This window comes from Prinia subflava, chromosome Z (genome assembly GCF_021018805.1).
Source record: "Prinia subflava isolate CZ2003 ecotype Zambia chromosome Z, Cam_Psub_1.2, whole genome shotgun sequence".
In the NCBI taxonomy this organism is placed as follows: Eukaryota; Metazoa; Chordata; class Aves; order Passeriformes; family Cisticolidae; genus Prinia; species Prinia subflava.
In genome coordinates, this window is record NC_086283.1 from 40,648,583 (window position 1) to 40,665,856 (window position 17,274).

The following is a 17,274-nucleotide window of genomic DNA, read 5'->3' on the forward strand; positions in this document are numbered from 1 at the left end:
AAACCAGAACAACCTCAAGCTGTGGGTAATGATCTGGTATGACCAGCAGACCCACCGAAGGCTGTAAATCCTTTCGTACAGCCATCCACTCCTCCTCTCCCACTGGAGGCAAAGGAAGATACTGAGCGCCGTGATCTGTGACACCTCCTCCCCCACCAGAGGTGAAAGAAAGATACTGGACACTGCAATTCATTGCTGGCCACTGCCCCAGGAATGGGGCAGGGTGAGGGGATGATGAAGAAGACCCCTTTGATCTTGTCCCATAGACTCTGATGATGAGCCAGATCTGCTTCCCCCAGACCCACAAGAGAACTGGGTTCCTTTAAAAAGAGAAGCCTTACTTGTGAAAGACTTGGAAATGACTGATAAGATCATAGCCCCTGTCATATATCACGGTGGTAAGCAGAGTAATCCTTGTTGGGAGTAGCTGTCTTTTCAGGAGGGAAACTGGAACTGGAGCTCGGGACAGCCCTTACAGCTCAGACACAAATGCCCCAGCCGACACAACAGCTACTGCAGGCAGATCCTGCAGCAGGGTCACCTCAAGGCAGAGCCAGACTGGACCTGCAAACTGAGACACAGTAATGTTACTTGGCTCTTCTGTTCATTTACTCCCTACAGGAATTTTTGGACTACCAGACCACCAAAAAAGTGCTCTGTTAATAGGGAGACATTGTAGATAGCAGAAGGCCAGAGAAGAATTGTTTAGGTTTACTGTAATAAAGCTGGCTCAATTTGTTTCACTTTAAACAAAAGGGCTAGGAATGACTAATTTTTAAAATTTCTGTATTGAACTTTTCAGACAATATTCAGGAAAATAAAACTTCTTTGATCTGAGTTACTGAAGAGGATAGTTAGCCCTTTCTAGCAAGTACTTGAACTTCCACGGATGGGGCATAGCTACTGCAAACTGCTGAGTATTTTTTCACTGACCACCACACATAACTGGTGGTCTTTTTAAATGTGGCTATTTTCTTTGTGACCAAGCATTTAAACATCTCTTACTCGAAGAATTATGGCTATGAAACTGTGTCCCTTCCACAACAGTGTGCAGACTTGGACACACAAAAAGCGACATAGTGGAATGAACACATAATATGCTTCTGATGCCACAGAACTTCAGTAAATTTATCTGCTCTCCACCTAGAATCACACAGGCTTATTCCACAATCACTCTCTTTCCATTGCTCTTGAAAATACTTATTTGATTTCAGATTTTCTCTCTGTCCTAGAGTGACTTTATGATGCTTATATCCCCAGGTGTCTGTTCTGTTTGTGTTGGATATTGTGTTCTGTATCTCTAAGACTGGCTCTGAGAGCAAAGGGGGAGGAAGAACCACGCAGAGTTTGTGTTCAGAAACAGCATTCCTGCTCTGCATTCTGCTCCTGGACTGTTCATCTGAAGCATGGACAGACAGCAGGACAGAGATCTCTTTTTAGGTGGTTTTAGCTAGCTGAGGCAGAGAAGTTCCCTGGACTGTTTTTTTCCTTTTTCTTGGGACTGTTTAACCCTGCTCTGGACTAAGAAACTCAGAGAGACACCAGGATCTCACACCTGTGGCCCACTGGGGCCTGGACCTCAGCATTTTTCCAGCGCAGGAGGGACTGATAAGAGACCGAACGAGCCGAGCTACCCACGACAAGGACTTTCTGAGTTTGCCATCTCACCTCAGAACAACGAGAGGTTTTATTGTTTCATATTATTCATTTTTTGTGATTGTGGGTATTTTGTTTGTTAAATAAATAGCTTTTTCCACTTTTCTCCAAGGAGATTTTTTTTTCCCGGACCATCTAGGGGAGGGGCTGTTTGGGTTTGCTTCTCCAGAGGAACTCCTTTCGGAGGTTTACTCCCCAGTTTGCTCCAAACCAGGACAAGACTTGGACTTTGATAGTCCTGGTAGGTCCCTCCCTTCCAATTCAAGATATTCTATGATTCTCTCTGTAATACGCTAAAAGAAAGACTTTGTTACATCTTACCTCTTGCAGTCTAATGCAATGTTTCTCAAGCATACAATTCTTGTATTAACACGAATTATACAATTATCACTCCTAAACCAAACTGTGTAAAAAACTTTTTCAGTATTCTTAAGAGTACTTACTTCAAGAGCTATTCATTTTCTCCACTAGAAATATAATTTTTCAAATCAGAAATCATTATCTAAACCAGTGACACAAATACATAGTGGCTGACAGAAAAAAAAAAAAACCATTGAAAATCAAGAAATACCTATTCTCTATCATAATGTTTCATTATTAATAGCTCTTTTTTAAGTATGAGAAAGCTGTTAAATTTACAGAATTGATGACCTATTCATTTCAGATATTATTTACGGAATGGTAATTTTTCTTTTATTGCCTTTTCAACATACTTTTTACTTCTGAATCAACCAGACAAAACTGAACCAGACAAAACTGGGGGAAAAAAAATCATTCCCTGCACTGAGTAAAGAATTTTAGTTGTCAAAGCCTGGGCTATTCACTGCAAATTCTGGTTTTGGTACCCAAGTGAGAAACTTCACCCTGCCCACTCTATCTCCTATCTTTCTACCTCAAAGCAAGGTCCAACTACAACATTCCCAAAAGAGGCTTTAGACCCACCTCTTCAACAACCTTCCCTATGGGCAGGAACAGCCTGAGGGAAAATGCTTCCTGCTTGTCTGAAGGTTTGAGGGTAACAAGCAAGTTACGGTTTATGGAACAGGCAAATCTACACTGGCACTTTCTCCTCAAAGATAATTCTCATCATGATTCCTAAAAACCTCCACGCTCTCACATCCACACAGCTAGCACCACGTGCTTTCTGTCAGTTGCCTGCCCGCATCACTTTGGAAAATCCTCAGGTCCACTAAAAAAAAAAAATCACAAGCAAGTGAGCCAAAAGTGTTTTTGAAGGAAGGATAGACGTACTTTAAATGCACCCTAAAGCTTACTGAGCAAGTGATTTTCAAAATAAGCAAGGTAAAGAGGCTGAAAAACAAATTACTCTTGAGATGAACAGAAAAATGAACCTTTTCTTAATGAAGGGGTGGAGGGTGACATAATTGGCATATTTTCAAAGCAAAAACTGTTTGAACTTCAAAGCACCAATTCATTTCTATAAAATAATGCTTTTATCAGCTTGACAATAGTTTTAGCTTTGTTAGGTTAAATAATCTAACAAAGAATTTTCATCTACTACTGCCATTACAGAAGTAGATGTTAGGATGACAGCCTTCATAAACAGGATTGACAGAATAAGAAGTCATTCTAAACACTGAAATCCTGAGTTCAAACTGTACATTAGATTTAAACTTCCTCTGTGCTAAAGGACATAAGCCCATAATTCAGCTCACACTGTCAGTCCAAGCAAAGTTGCCAAGTATTGAGAGCCTTTCAGTCTCGGTCTTCAGAAGGATCACACAACTGAAAGACTGCCCATGCTGGAAGAGATAACCTTGGAAGAAAGAAAGCCTGAAGGATTTGACTGGAAATACTTTCATCTGGTTTTGACCATAGATTTGCAATCTGCCTACAATAGTAATATTAACATTTCAACTCAGATAGTTATGTAGTTAGTTAGGCAAATAAAATTCCAACTAGGAAAATTTCCATTTTTTGAAATATTGCTGAGTGTCAAAAAAATCATTACTGAATTTATTCTTCACTCAAATACCATAGTTAGACCAGCCCTGAATTCAGAAACTCTGTACCAAAAAGATACAGCAAGGGTGATAAAAGGCTAACAAAAGGTTTTAGTCCTTAAGGAAGTACAAGTTCAGAGTACAATATTTTCAACATCTTTTTCCAAAGGAGTGTGGAAAATAAGCTTTTAGTTGAAATACACTCAGAACAAAATTCCAAACTCTACATCAACAATTGCAACCCATAAAAACAAAAACATTTTGTAAAACAAAGCACAAAATTTCACATTTACAGTATTTTGAGCTCCACTTATACACAAAAATACTTGTAAAAAATTGACTAAGAGGAAAATGAACTAATCAGGGCTTCAGTGGAACATAAAAATAGAATGAAATAATGAGAATTAAGGCCTATGTAGCCCAGAGTATGAATAGTGGCCAAACACAGATGCCTCAAGCATGTAAGAATAGAGCAAACTCCTATCAACACTCTCAGAGAATACACTCAAAACTCTCAACAACTTCTAGTACAATAGTTTAAGCAGTCATGTTTAAGCAGTCTAAATGGATGTCCTGCGTATAAACATGCCTAGTTGCCCATTAAGTCCATGTAACCCTTTAGCATCTATAGTATCCAGTGGCCAGGACTTCCAGTACACTGTGCTGAAGTGGCCTTACCTCCTGTTGTTCATTTTTGACTAGATACCCCATTTTTTAACAGATACCCCAAAAAGTCTGCATGAACAAAACAGCCAATGAGCACCTCCAACGACATGTTCCACCCCTGCCATATGTACCTCCAAATACTTCTCATAACCTCACTACAGGTTTTACTAGGGACAGAAGAGAATTAAATGGTTTCCTAATGGTTTTTCCTACATTGTTTTTGGTTTTGTTTTAAATCTTACCTCCTAGCTCTACCCTGCTCAGGGAGCAGTGCTGACCTAATGGCTCACATCTCTTCACTACTTGGGTGTGGTTATCGTCCATATTCAAACCTTTTGTTAGTGTTTCAGCATTTACTGTCTCACCTTGCAAGGCAGAAAAATCCATTGCATCTCATCTTTACTACTTTTACAGGCATTAACTCTTCCTACCAAAACCAGGAGACTTCACACATTAAAAACTCTTCCTTATGCAAGAAACCCAAGATGTATCACCCATACAGATTACACTTAAGCAAAGCCCACAGCCACTATCACAAACGGTAGGAGGCTTCCAGACAGACCCCAGAGAAGTGTATTAATCCAGGTGATAGGGTTAGTATCAACTGTTGTAATTCACAAGCATTCTGTTTCCTTTTCTGTCAATTCTAGATACAAAACCGACACAGCAATATTTCCTGCTTTATATTTTTATGCTTCTGCACAGGGGTACAGTGAAGTCAAGTGTAAATGTGATAAGCATACATAAAACAATGTCTATTTAAATCTGGCTAAGAATAATAGTAATGGGGGAGTGGGGGGAAGTAGCAGAAGCAGAAGACCTAGGCAGAAAGTCAAGAATTATACCATATTGTATTTCCGTCACCTTTCCTGCCCCTAACAGCTACGATAAAGGTAGCACAGGTATGCTTGGTAGCAATAAATTTCATTGCACGTCTTTTCTGAAAAAAATATTCTACCAAGGCAACCATGTTATTATCTGCGATTTTCCCACATTTATTCAGTTTTAATACTCTATCACTGGCAAAACTAACAATTGCTATTTGCTGACTTACACGTGTAAGTCATGTACTATGAACCCTTAAAAAACCTCCTGTAATTTTTCCACTTTTATGCGCATTATTTTCTACCTGTAAATTCAATAAGAACTAACAAATGCATTAGGAGGGCAAAATTTGCATGTCAGATATAGCAGTTGACACCAGACTTCAGTCTTTAAGAACCTGAAGGCTTGGGACCTTTCAGTTGCTGGGCAGGTCCATCACCAGGGCAGCAGTGCAACACTAACGAAGGAAGATGCAGCAGCTGACTCGCCTACACTGCACCCCCATGGGTAGGACCCTGCTTGCAGAGGCCTATTCGGGGAATCCTGGCTCCAGTGGGAGTTTTGTCAGCGCAGGGTTCGGGTAACAGAGAGAACGGCGGAAGGTCTGGCGTGAAGGGATGCCGTGAATGAGGCGGCTTTTCGGTGCTCCCGAAGTGATGCCCACCGTTCAGCGCTCGGGGGCTGGCAGCACACAAGTACTCTGATAAAAGCTGCCCGCTCGGGCCAGAGCCCGCCGAGCGGACAGATGCCTCCTCCAAAAAAACATTCCCTTCACCCGGGGATTTCTCGGCTTGGCTCCCAAGGAGCTGAGATCTTTCCTTCGAAAGCCTCCCCCTGGTGAAAGCCGCACGGTCTCCAGCTGCCGCTCACGCACACCAAAGTTTTGCCGCTCTCGCCATAGCGACGTGGGCAGGGACACCCGGCCCGGCCGCCCCCGCCCCCCGGCCCGGCCCGGCCCGGCGCGGCGCCGCCTCACCGTCCCAGCTCGGACTCCAGCTCGAAGTAGTGAGCCAGGGTGTCCTTGTTGGAGCCATCGATCCAGTAGTCGGGCGCGGCGGAGCCGGGGTGGCTGGCGGCCGAGGAGCCGGAGGAGGATGAGGAGGACGAGGAGGACGAGGAGGATGAGGGCATGGTGACTTTCAGCATGCCAGTACGCCTGCCGGGGGCTGTCCTCTCCTCCGCGCCGGCTGCAGAACGCAGAGCGACAAGGCGGCGGCTACACCTCGCCTCCCTCCCTCTTTCTCTCCTTCCTTACTTATTTCCTTCCCTCCCTCGCTCTCCCCTCCCTCTCCCCTCCTCCTCCTCCTTCCCCCTGCGCCGCGCTGGAGAGGCGGTGGCGGGTCCCCAGCCCGGCGGGCGGGGCGGGGCCCGGGATCCACCTCCATCGCCCCCCGCCCCGCTCCATCCGCCCGCCGAGCCCAGCGCCGGCTCCCGGCCCGCAGCGAGATCCCGGGGCTGGCCCGGGGCGGGGGGAGCGCTGCGAGTTCACCGGGAGCGGGACACGGGCGGGGGGGACAGCCGCACAGGAGGAGAAAGCGCATCCCGATCGGCGGGCGGGGGGCGGCGGGGCAGGGCAGGATGCGCAGCCCCCGGCGAGGTGGGCGCCGGCCTGCCGTGCCGCAGCATTTTGCTAGTTCCCGAGCGGGAGTTCAGGAATTCTGCCGTGGATTTGGCGAGGAGGGTGTGGGGGCTGAGGCTGAACAAGGCAAACAGCAGTGGGAAAGAAAGAGACTGACAAATTCTCGAACATTACTATAAAAATCCCTCAAACACATCTTCCCTTCCCACCAGAGGACTAAAAGAAGCCATAGAGAAATAAAATTGCTGTGCTGCAATGCCACTCTTTAACAGGTTACGAAATCTGCAGGTTATAAAATGCATGCGAATTATACTAAGGCGTGCTACATCCCCGACTGCAAAATCCTTAGCCAGAAGCATCCATAGAAGGGTCGTTCCTGTTGGTGTAGTGGCAAAATAAAACAGCAGCAGCTGTGTGTGCCTCGCATGCATAGTGTGCCAGATCAGTCCCACTCACATCTTCTCTGTGCCGTTACACCCGCTCACACTGCCATGCCAGCACAGGCAGGAGGTAAAATGGACCATGTGCAAACCTGTGTCTTCTGACTTTCAACCACAATTCACTGGCCTGTTTTTTAAGTGTCGTATTTCTTGCTCAAGTAAAGCACAGTATCCTGCTCGGCGTTGTGCTAATTCAGGTGTATTGATGTTTTCCAAAATGATTTGTTTCCCCTCATAAACAAGTCTGTCTCTTACTGTTCCTTAAGTTCCTTACTGTAACCAGATGGATTGCCCATCTTTATTCTGAACCTCTTAATTTCTCAAAGATCTTAACAAAGAAATGTTTCTCTCTGAGAAACCAGCTAATGAAAGTATCTCCTAAACTAATCTTTGTTGTAGTGGGAAATGATAAGAGATAAATGAGATAGGTAAAAGAGAAATAAAACCTTTTTGCCTCAAGTTTACTCATTGCCATTATAAAATTAAAATGCAGATCCCCACTGAAATTTGAGATTTTATAATTTTCAAATTCGTATTTGAAAGTCTGGAAAAAGCAACCCAAAGTCCTGATTAGAGACCCAAGTTCCATCCAATACAGTTTGAAAGCAATGCCAAATTTCCTTTGAGATGAACGTCATGCCCAGAGCACCCACAGTTACAGGGCTGAGATCAGCAGGCAGGCAGCCTTTTCACTGCTGCTCATGCCCTCTTTCAACCACTCAGCTCGCTCTCTGGTGCATGCAAAACTTCTCTTCCTAAGTCTTTGGCTGATAGGTCATGACTCTGATGAAGACAATCATACACACAAAATGTCAGAGCAGCACATTTAGAAGACAGTGGTTTTCTACTACACTGTATTTTTGGTCAAATATCTAACATATTCTGCAAGCCAAAGGGCACATATCATTCTGTTCTGGTGGGGCTTTTGAAGAAATTATTTTAGTTGCACTATATTTATCCAGGTACCTGCTGTCAGACTCATATCTCTAACAATCTAGATATAGTTATCGTGAGCTTTCAGCCACTCCTTACTAAGTGACATAGCACCAGTGGATTTCCTTTTATGATGCTTTTTTTAAGTGGGATACCTCTAGAAAAGGCATTTTACTTTCCTTGAAACTGACTCAAACGAGAGCTGCATTGCATCATGCTGACAACATTGTACTTGAAAACTGATGGGACATTGTTCTTCTGAAGGTCCACATCAAAAATTCAAAAAATTCACTTCAAAAATTAAGATCATGATGTCCAAATATGTCCATGTTGAATTAAAGATTCTTCAGGTTGCACACCATATCTAACCAGAAAAAAAAAAAAAAAAAAAAAAAAAAAAAAAAAAAAAAAAAAGAAAAGAAAAAAGAAAAAAAAGCGAGCCTCTCAGTCTCATGGACACCAAAGACAGCATTTCAAATGTGCAGTGCTCCAACTCAGGTCTGTGGTAACCACGTGAAGATGTGCACCAAGTTTATTGGACATAAAACTAAAACACTAACAAATCTTCATGTATCGATTTGTGACACACCATGCACAAAATTTTATTATGGGGATACAAAGATCAACAAACCCAGGTTACAAACTCAAAGGAAAAAGGCCTTTGAGGAAGGAAACAAACCCAGGTTACAAACTCAAAGGAAAAAGTCAGGGAGGAAGCAATTTATGTGAACAAAACATACATGCAAGAGAAGTCCAGTCTTCTGCCTCTCTCCTGTCACCCATAAATTTAACCCCCAGAGCAGGAATGTTATCTAGTGTCTTGATGGAGGTGTGGAATCAGTAATCTTTCTGCCCTCCTGGTTGCTGTGGTCCTGTCTTGTGAATGCTCTTGTCTTATGTACGGACATCACTGCATCAGGTATAAGCAGAACTTTAGAAGGCTAAATTTAAAGGTAAATGTGGGCTATGAACCTTTTAAACTTGACTTCTGAAGTTTCCATACAATTCTAGCAGTTAGGCCTTGTGTAGGAACTCAAGGAAAAACAAATTCTGTCCTGAGTTTTGAATAAGTAATTCCCAGTTTGTGGGCATCATTTGGAAGGGTACTGTTAGTCCTCTGAAGTTTATGTCAGTATTTCTTCCGAGCCAAACAGCAGCAGCTTCTTATTGAAGGTGCCATGTGTCCATGCCTACTGTAGTAAAGGTAGTGTTATCTACGAAAAGCAAATCGTCAGATATATTCCCCATTAAGGAATATTTCCCTCAAAATGATGTTCATGTACTAGAGCTTCCTTCTTTACAAAGATGATCCAGTATGGATTCCACATTTCCACCTATGCTAGACCAGATGCTTATCTGCTGTAATTGTAATGCAGATTAATTCTTCTGAAACAGAAGTTGCTCAAAATGTGTCACATACAAGTCAAAGAAGTGGAGATCAGGGTAAATCCCCAAAGCTTTCACTTCCCTGTCATTGATTTTCCCTGCTGAATACAAAGCCTTGCATTACATTTTATTTTCTGTAATATCTTTCATCTCCCTCTCAACTTCCAGTACCTCTGGATCACAATGTGAGCTTCCATGGATGCCTGTCAGTTGGGAATGCTATAAACTTCTGCCAATTTCTTTGTTTTTATTTATGTATAGGAAGCCTTATTACTTGTGCTGAACAAGTTCATCACAGCCTCTTAATTCATTATCATCTTTCATGCTGTTTTATGTGTAAATCTAAGTCTACCTAAAGATTTATAGAGCTGCTGGGTAACAATGGACTCTCATCAGCCGTGTACATGAAGAGTTTAAATCAGGTGAGAATGAACGCAGTGCTGGGAGGGGTCAGCAGAGTAGCGATGTTGGGGAGGAGGTGTCTCTGCGCAAGGAAACGAAGAGGAGGAACAGGCTGACCCTTTGTAGAGCGACAATAAAGGTGAAGGGCAGTAACAACGTGCCCTTTACCTCAAAGCCTACTCACGGGTTTTGAAGTCAACGATTTTTTTGCTAGTGACTGGGAAAAGCAGACATATAAATGGGGATAAAAGAAGTGATTGCCTGAAGATAAACTGTTAGAAAACAGTGTGATTCAACCATCACTGAACCACATCATGTGGGCTGCAGGTATCAATAGGGTCATTTTATAGGCATTGCGGGAAGGCACAAAGAACACTTATTTTTGCACGACAGTCACTTATTTTTCCTGTCCCTCTTAAAGTGATTCAATAAATCATTTGATTTCTAGACTGTTGGAGGATACTTGAAGCATTCCCTTTCATTTTGCAGGATCAAACAGCATTGGTTCACAAACAAACAAACAAACAAACAAACAAACAAAAAACCCCCCCCCACACACACAAAAAACCCCAAAAAAGCTGGTCCATAAATCTATGAGTCATTAAACCCAAATAAACCACCCCTTTGAGGACAAGCTTCACAAACCAGAAGTCACCTAGTAGGACCCACAGAAGTTACACATAGCTCTTCCTCAGATAAGCTCACTCAGCTGTTGCTGGCTCTCTAATCCCTGCTCAAACAAAATCCAGCTGGAAGTCCTCTGCCATTGTTAGCAGCTCAAGAAATTTCCCCACGATATAGTGCTTCCTTGTTTCTAAGGCAGAACTTTCTCTTCCCCCTCAAATGCTATTATATAAATGGTTTAAATATGTAGTTTAAACCCCCTCCATCACAGAGAAAAAGAACACCCTCCTCGCACCACCCCCTGCACCCCCCAAAAAAAGTAACCCATGAAGTGAACTCTAAAATGTACAAGTAAAAATACAAACCTCATACCAGGTTTAAGGTGATGCCAGAGTTTCAACAGAAAGCTGAAAACACGTATTAGGAAAACAAATATAAAGAGACCCAGTCACAGGCAAGCACTTAAAAAAAAACCAAAAAAAAAGCTGACTGTTAATATTGTTTCTTTCACTCTCAAGAAAGAAAAGAAAATTTCATCCACATTTTGGTATTTGGAAAAAGAAATATTCATACAGGAAAGTATATGAAGATTGTAAGCAGAAGGCAAAGTTTGCAGTTTCTGTGAAATGGTCATTTATATGAAGAGAATTCCCTTTCCCAGGGTAGGCTGGAATCCAACCTCAACTCAGTAGTAAATGGGTCATTTTAGGGGAAGGCTGGGGGGAGATTGAAGCATTAGCAGCATGTGTGGATTTGCAATAAATTGAAGAAATTAAAAAAACCCTAACACCTTTACCATACTTAATACTTAGAACACATTTTTCCTATTTCCTAAAATGCATGTTTTGCCGGTGCCAAAAAAAACCCATAAAGGAATCATTTGAAGGGTAACAACTGCCACTCATTTAATTTTAAAAGTTAGTCAGTGGTTGTGCATGTCCTTTTGTTGACTTGTGAGAAAAACCGAGTTAAAAAATCAGCAGGTCCCTCAGTGTTATATTGCCCAGCAGAGAGAGGCAGTCTAAGCTGTCTGCTTGGTTTTCCCATATGAATACACACAGATACAGCAATGCAAGATTTTTTACTACAGGTGTAAATCTAACTCTCCATTGCCAGCACCTCAACATTTTTTTAGCAGTAAAGTGAGTTCTGTAGCTGATCCATTACCAATAACTGAACAGCCACAGTTAAAATCAAAGAGAATCCAAGGTCTATCCCTACTGCTATTCCAAAAGGCAGCTAAGTTACTAGCTAGAGCAGCTAGTAATCTTGCCTTTCCAGTAGTCTGATTCTGTGACCTCCCCTTGCCCCAAATAAAATAAATAAACCTGTGCTGTGTTGTGAAAAACAATCAAGGCCATCAGTTCTGACTGCTGCAACCCATTATGGAACAGACCTTCTTTGTTTCACTCCTTTGCCTCATATTTTAGTGGCTATAAATTGAGAGGGCTGTTAACTGTAGTCTAGTTGTGACTGGGTTTCTTGTGACTTGAGTGCCAGTGACAACAGTGGGAAACACAAACAGTTTGTACCCAGGGCATGGTACAGAAGAGAAAACATAGCTATTCTAATTTATCCTGATTTCTGATCTAATTGCTTCCAGTTCTGCAAATTCAGGAAAATTGCAGCTTTTATGAGACAGGAAATGGCTGTAGTTTGTTGAGATTGTTTTGTACATCTTTCTGATTAAGTATCCAGATATGGTCTTGTTCAATTGCAATCTAATCTGTTTGAGTGCCCTGGCTGATGTTGATGATAACAGGCTTGCTGTATTAGCTGAAGGGGTTCTAGAAAAGATCTAACTCTGGAAAAAAAAATCCCGATATTACAACAATATCCAACTCAAAAGTAAAGGTTAACTATTTAGTTTTGTGTTTAGGTCCAGTACTGTACTGCACCTTTGGTCTCCATGAGGGTGATAATTTCAAGAGACAGACCTGATGCTTTTGTTGAGGGATCTGAAAATGAGACAGCAGTCATGGGAAAATGTTTATGCAGAAATTCCAAGGAGTGAAAATTCCTGCACTTGAGTATTTCAGAGAATAATTACTCAATTTACTCCCCTCTAGACTGAATGTCTATGTTTTGGGGTTTTTATTCTTTTACAGGGCCCTTGAGTCTTTGGATTCATATGGCCCTACCACCAGTAACAATATTTCTGTGACACAGTTCGACCAGAGACGAAGCAGAAGGGCATCTCTGCCCCCAGGAAGTAAGCTTATCTGTGAACAAATGTAGAAGAGAGAAGTAGGAAAACACAAATTTATACCCACTTTGTCTCACCTGAATGTGGTGCCTATTTCAGGCCTGCATGAGGTTGTCTCTGCTCAGGTATAAAGCTCTTACCTAACAGCTTCACTTTTCAACAGTTCTTGTATAAAAGCCCTGGAGCTCCAGCTTTCCTCGCCGTGCTTAACTTTCTCCATATAACTCCTGGATTTTTCCATTTTGATTCTTGAAAATTCACTACAACTAATTTAACTTCCAAGGACAAGAAGAGTTTACTGTTGGGTAAAAGGAAGCCTTTCAGCAGCTGTTCTGCTCCTTGATAAGCATCCACATAAAGATTTTTATTCTGTATATATTACAGTTCAAAAGTAGTTACTGTCATGAAAGGGTGTACACAGGGATATCTTACACTAAGCTGCTGCTGAAATGCAAAGTCCTACCAATTATTCAGCAACTCAGTATCATTAAACCTACTGATAGAAATGCAGGCATATGTATATATAGCATAAATAATTTCTGCAGTTTTCATAAAATCTCAGAAATGCTGGAAATACCTAATAAATTCACTCATGACTCAAGATCATATGAGATTATATTTTCATAAAAATATGCTACATCTTGTAAAACAAAAAAAATCTGAATCCCTCCAAGGCAAAAAAGAAGTCAGAATTTCCAAGTCACAGCACTGCAATTTCTTCTCTACATGATATACATATATATTCAAACATGTTACACCAATAAAATCATGCATTTTCAAGCACAGCATATGAGTTTCATTTGCACTTTAAGAAAATCAGCTGCAGTTCACTTTGTTTAAATTCTTGTTTGGCTAAATTTTTAAAATATGTACACTCATTTAATTCTATGGTGGGAATTAAAAACAATGATCACATTTGCAGACTGAACAAATGTATTATTTTATTACTATACTCATCCCTTCAACCACTGTTTTCCAACTAAAACTGAACAAGATTACATGTAGAATATAAGGCACCCAGGTAGAATTTTCAGTAAAGTGAGTTGGATACCATGTGTAGAGATGGTATTTGAGAGTCTCTACCTGTGTGTTGCATTATGACCTCAGCCAGTGTGGTGGGTTGACCCTGGCTGGTTCCTGCCCAGGCTGCTCTATCACCACCTTCCTCAGCTGGACACGAGAAAGAAAATACAAGAAAAAGTTCTTGGGGTGAGATAAAGGCAGGAAGAGGTCACTCAGCAGTTGCCATCACAGACAAAATAGATTCAACTTAAACCACCTTCCCTCCAAGTTCTCCCGTCTTACTTTTACTCTATTTTTCTCTGTCTTCTCCCCACCCGTGCTGCAGGAGGATGAGAAGTGGGGGCTGTGGTCAGTTTATGGCATGTGTCTGGCACTCCTCCCTCCTCAGGGGCAGGACTCCCCACACTCTTTCCTTGCTCCAGCATGGGGTCCCTTCCCATGTGAGAGAGCCCTTCATGAACTTCTCCAACATGAGTCCTTTCCATGGACTGCAGTTCTTCATCAACTGCTCCAGTCTGAGTCCCTTTCTTGGGGTGCAGTCCTTCAGAAACTCACTGCCCCTGTGTAGGGCCCCCAGGAGTTCATGAAAGCCTGTGAGGAGCTTGCTCCAGCACAGACTTCCCATGGAATCACAGCCTCTTTTGAGCACATCCATCTGCTCCGGTGTGAGGTCTCCATGGGCTGCACGTGGGTCTCTGATCCACTATGGATCTCCATGGGCTGCAGGGACACAGCTGCTTCACCATGGGCTGCACCACGGGTCTGCAGGGGAATCTGCTTCTGTGCCTGGCCCTCCTTCCCCACTGACCTTGGTGCCTGTAGGGCTCGTAATCTCACATATCCTTGCTCCTCTCCTTGGACTCCTGACCTGTTGTGCAGGGATTTTTTCTCTGTTCTTAGCAATGCTACCCCAGAGGTGTTCTCACTCATCCAGCAGCAAGTCTGCCTTTGAACAGGCTGGAACTTATTCCATCACCGTCTCTCTACCAAAACCCTGCCATGCGAACTCAGTTCAGTAAATCTGAAGCAAAGCAAAATGTAGAGCAGTTTCATTACTTATGAAAACAATTCCTCTCGTTTATTTTTCACACATTAATTTGGTACTGTAAATAATCTTACCATTGTTTAGACCCCTGATTTATGAAGTGTACCTAAAAGCCTTGGCAACATCTGACTCATATAAATCACTTTGCAAAGACTCATAAATTCTTCTTGTTGCCAGTAAAATTTTACACATGTTTAAGAACATCCTGATTTTCTTAAGTAGTATCACATAACTACTTTTAAAAAATCTGAACAGAAATGTAATCACTGAAATATTGAGCATTGATTTCAGTGAAAAATTCTTCACTAAATCAAATGCTATGATCATAAATCAGAATAGCATTCAAATGGATCTGTCAAATTTTTGCTTATATTCAAAATATATTTAAAAAGTCCTACCCTGCATTGGACCAGTCTTCACAGTGAAGCTAAGTTCACTAAGAGGATATAAACAATCTTTCAGCCTTCACAAGGGTAAATGACAAGGTAAAAAAGCAAGAATAATTTGAATGCTGGTATACCTTGCTGAACAAGGTATAGGTAAAAAAACAAGTATAATTTGAATGCTGATCTGCACATAATTACTGTAGATGTACAGAAAGGGTTTTTTTCACTTGAACAAAATACCTCCTGCTTCCATAGCACTCTTGTGTAGGAAGGCAATAGTAAAATCACTAATCAGTATACAGAAACAAACTAAAGCATTAAGCACTCTCCAAGCTACTCTTGCTGTATGTTCCTCACACTTTTTGTCTCTTTGATAGAGGCATTTAACACCTTTTTTTCTTTTTTTTCTTTTTTTCCTGTTAAAGGTTGAACAATTATTTGTATAGTTTTAATAATAGATTGGAAATAAACATTGGTTTATACTTATGCAGCGCCAACGATCATTAAGCCTATTAGCAACTGGAAGTGAAAGAAATATCTGGTCAGACATCTTGTAGGAGGTTTGTCACCAGTCCCCCTTCAGGGTCAACAGTTAGACCTTAATATGGAAAATGGGGTTTTTACAACAGCAGATGAAAGTGCACTGATAATGCTATGTCTGTCTGTCAGCCAGCTAATCTTGCCTTTTTCTACACAAGATTTCCAGAAAATCTAGACTGCTTCCATTTTACTTGCCACTTTCATATTTCCTTAGATTTTTAGCAAATACCGGTACAAAATGTCAGCAGATACATAGACAAGCATCTTAACTCACACGGGGAAGGAAATGTGAGCTACCAAAGTGAACAGGGGAATGGCAGAGCTACTTATGTTTCTCTGACTGCATTTGGAAAGAACCTGCAGTCTGAAATGAGGGAAAACGTTCAGCTTTTGCTCCTAACCAGAATGAAGACTTGTTTGCGTGTTTCATTTCTGGCTCTGCAGGAGACTCCCTGGTTGGTTGGTGAAAACCCACACTAACTTATTTAAGACAACTTACTATCAGTATTTTTGGGCCTTGCAGTAAAAGGCAAGTGACTTATTTCAAGTAAACAAAATACTTCATCAGACTCATCTTGGGTTAACTTTTTCAATAGTTAACTCAAACTGAGTTTAGAAAGTTTGTTTTCAGTAGAACTTTTAAAACAACAAAAGTTTTTAAGTAGAATATTTAACTTCAAAAACATATAGCAAAATATAGAAAACTTTGATTTCTTCCAGCCTTTTGGGGTTTTTTCATACAAAATTATTTACTGAGTCTAGCTCTGAGTACTCTGGATTCCTATTGAGCTTTTCTTTTTCTTCCTTTGGAGAAGGTAGTCCCCAGTTCTATGACAGAGAAGCAGTAGCAGCACAGACAACAACAACCACCAAAAAATGGCCACCCAAACAAACAGAAAAAAATCCAAACAAAACCAAAATCCTAAACTCCTTAGTTGGTAACAATGTAAAGCCAAAACGACAGGACACTGAAGTATCTGTTTGGTACATTTATCTTGGCTATGATTTTTCACATTTCATAGTCACACAGCTTAACATGGCAAAAAACCACCATGCTTTTGGGCAGCACTCACAGGCGTGTCTTGGGTAATTCTTTCCTGCTGGGTTACCAGGAGGAAAACCATTTAGCAAGAGAGACCAAAAAAGCCTGCATCAGCCACTGCAACATTCAAATTAGTGGAAATAATAAAAAGCAGGAGCGTAAGTTCTCTGAAGGTGTGAAGATTTTCCAAAAATGATGACATCAATTTAGCACCTTGTCATAGAATCATAGAATAGTCATGAGAAAAACTGAGTGAAGTGGATGCTGTAGCATAGATGCTTTAAGTTTTAGCTTTCATATTTTTCAGATTCTATACTGCCTTAGTGTATGGCTCTGAATTAATGTTAAGTGTTAGTTAGCTCTTTTCACAGGGTAGTTAGACAAAACAATCCTTTTCCAGCCTGAGATCCAAGGCCAACTGTTACAGCCTCAGGCCCAAAAAGCATAAAAAATGGCAAATTGAAGAGAGCAAACCAGGAGGATGGGACTTCATTTCCTGAAGCTGTAATTGGACAATTAACTGCAATATGTAAACAAACCAAAACTTACAGAAGTGT

General features: G+C 41.5%; 1 protein-coding gene across 1 annotated transcript in view; it reads right to left on the minus strand.

Moving 5' to 3' along the window:
- Positions 1 to 6,585, minus strand: part of CAMK4 (calcium/calmodulin dependent protein kinase IV) — a 150,872-nt gene extending 144,287 nt beyond the window's left edge. Inside the window, exon 1 of the mRNA XM_063421991.1 lies at positions 6,088 to 6,585. Within this exon, the coding sequence (XP_063278061.1) occupies positions 6,088 to 6,257 (170 nt within the window). The 5' untranslated portion in view covers positions 6,258 to 6,585. The remainder of the gene's footprint in view (positions 1 to 6,087) is intronic.
- Positions 6,586 to 17,274: the final 10,689 nt, after the last annotated feature.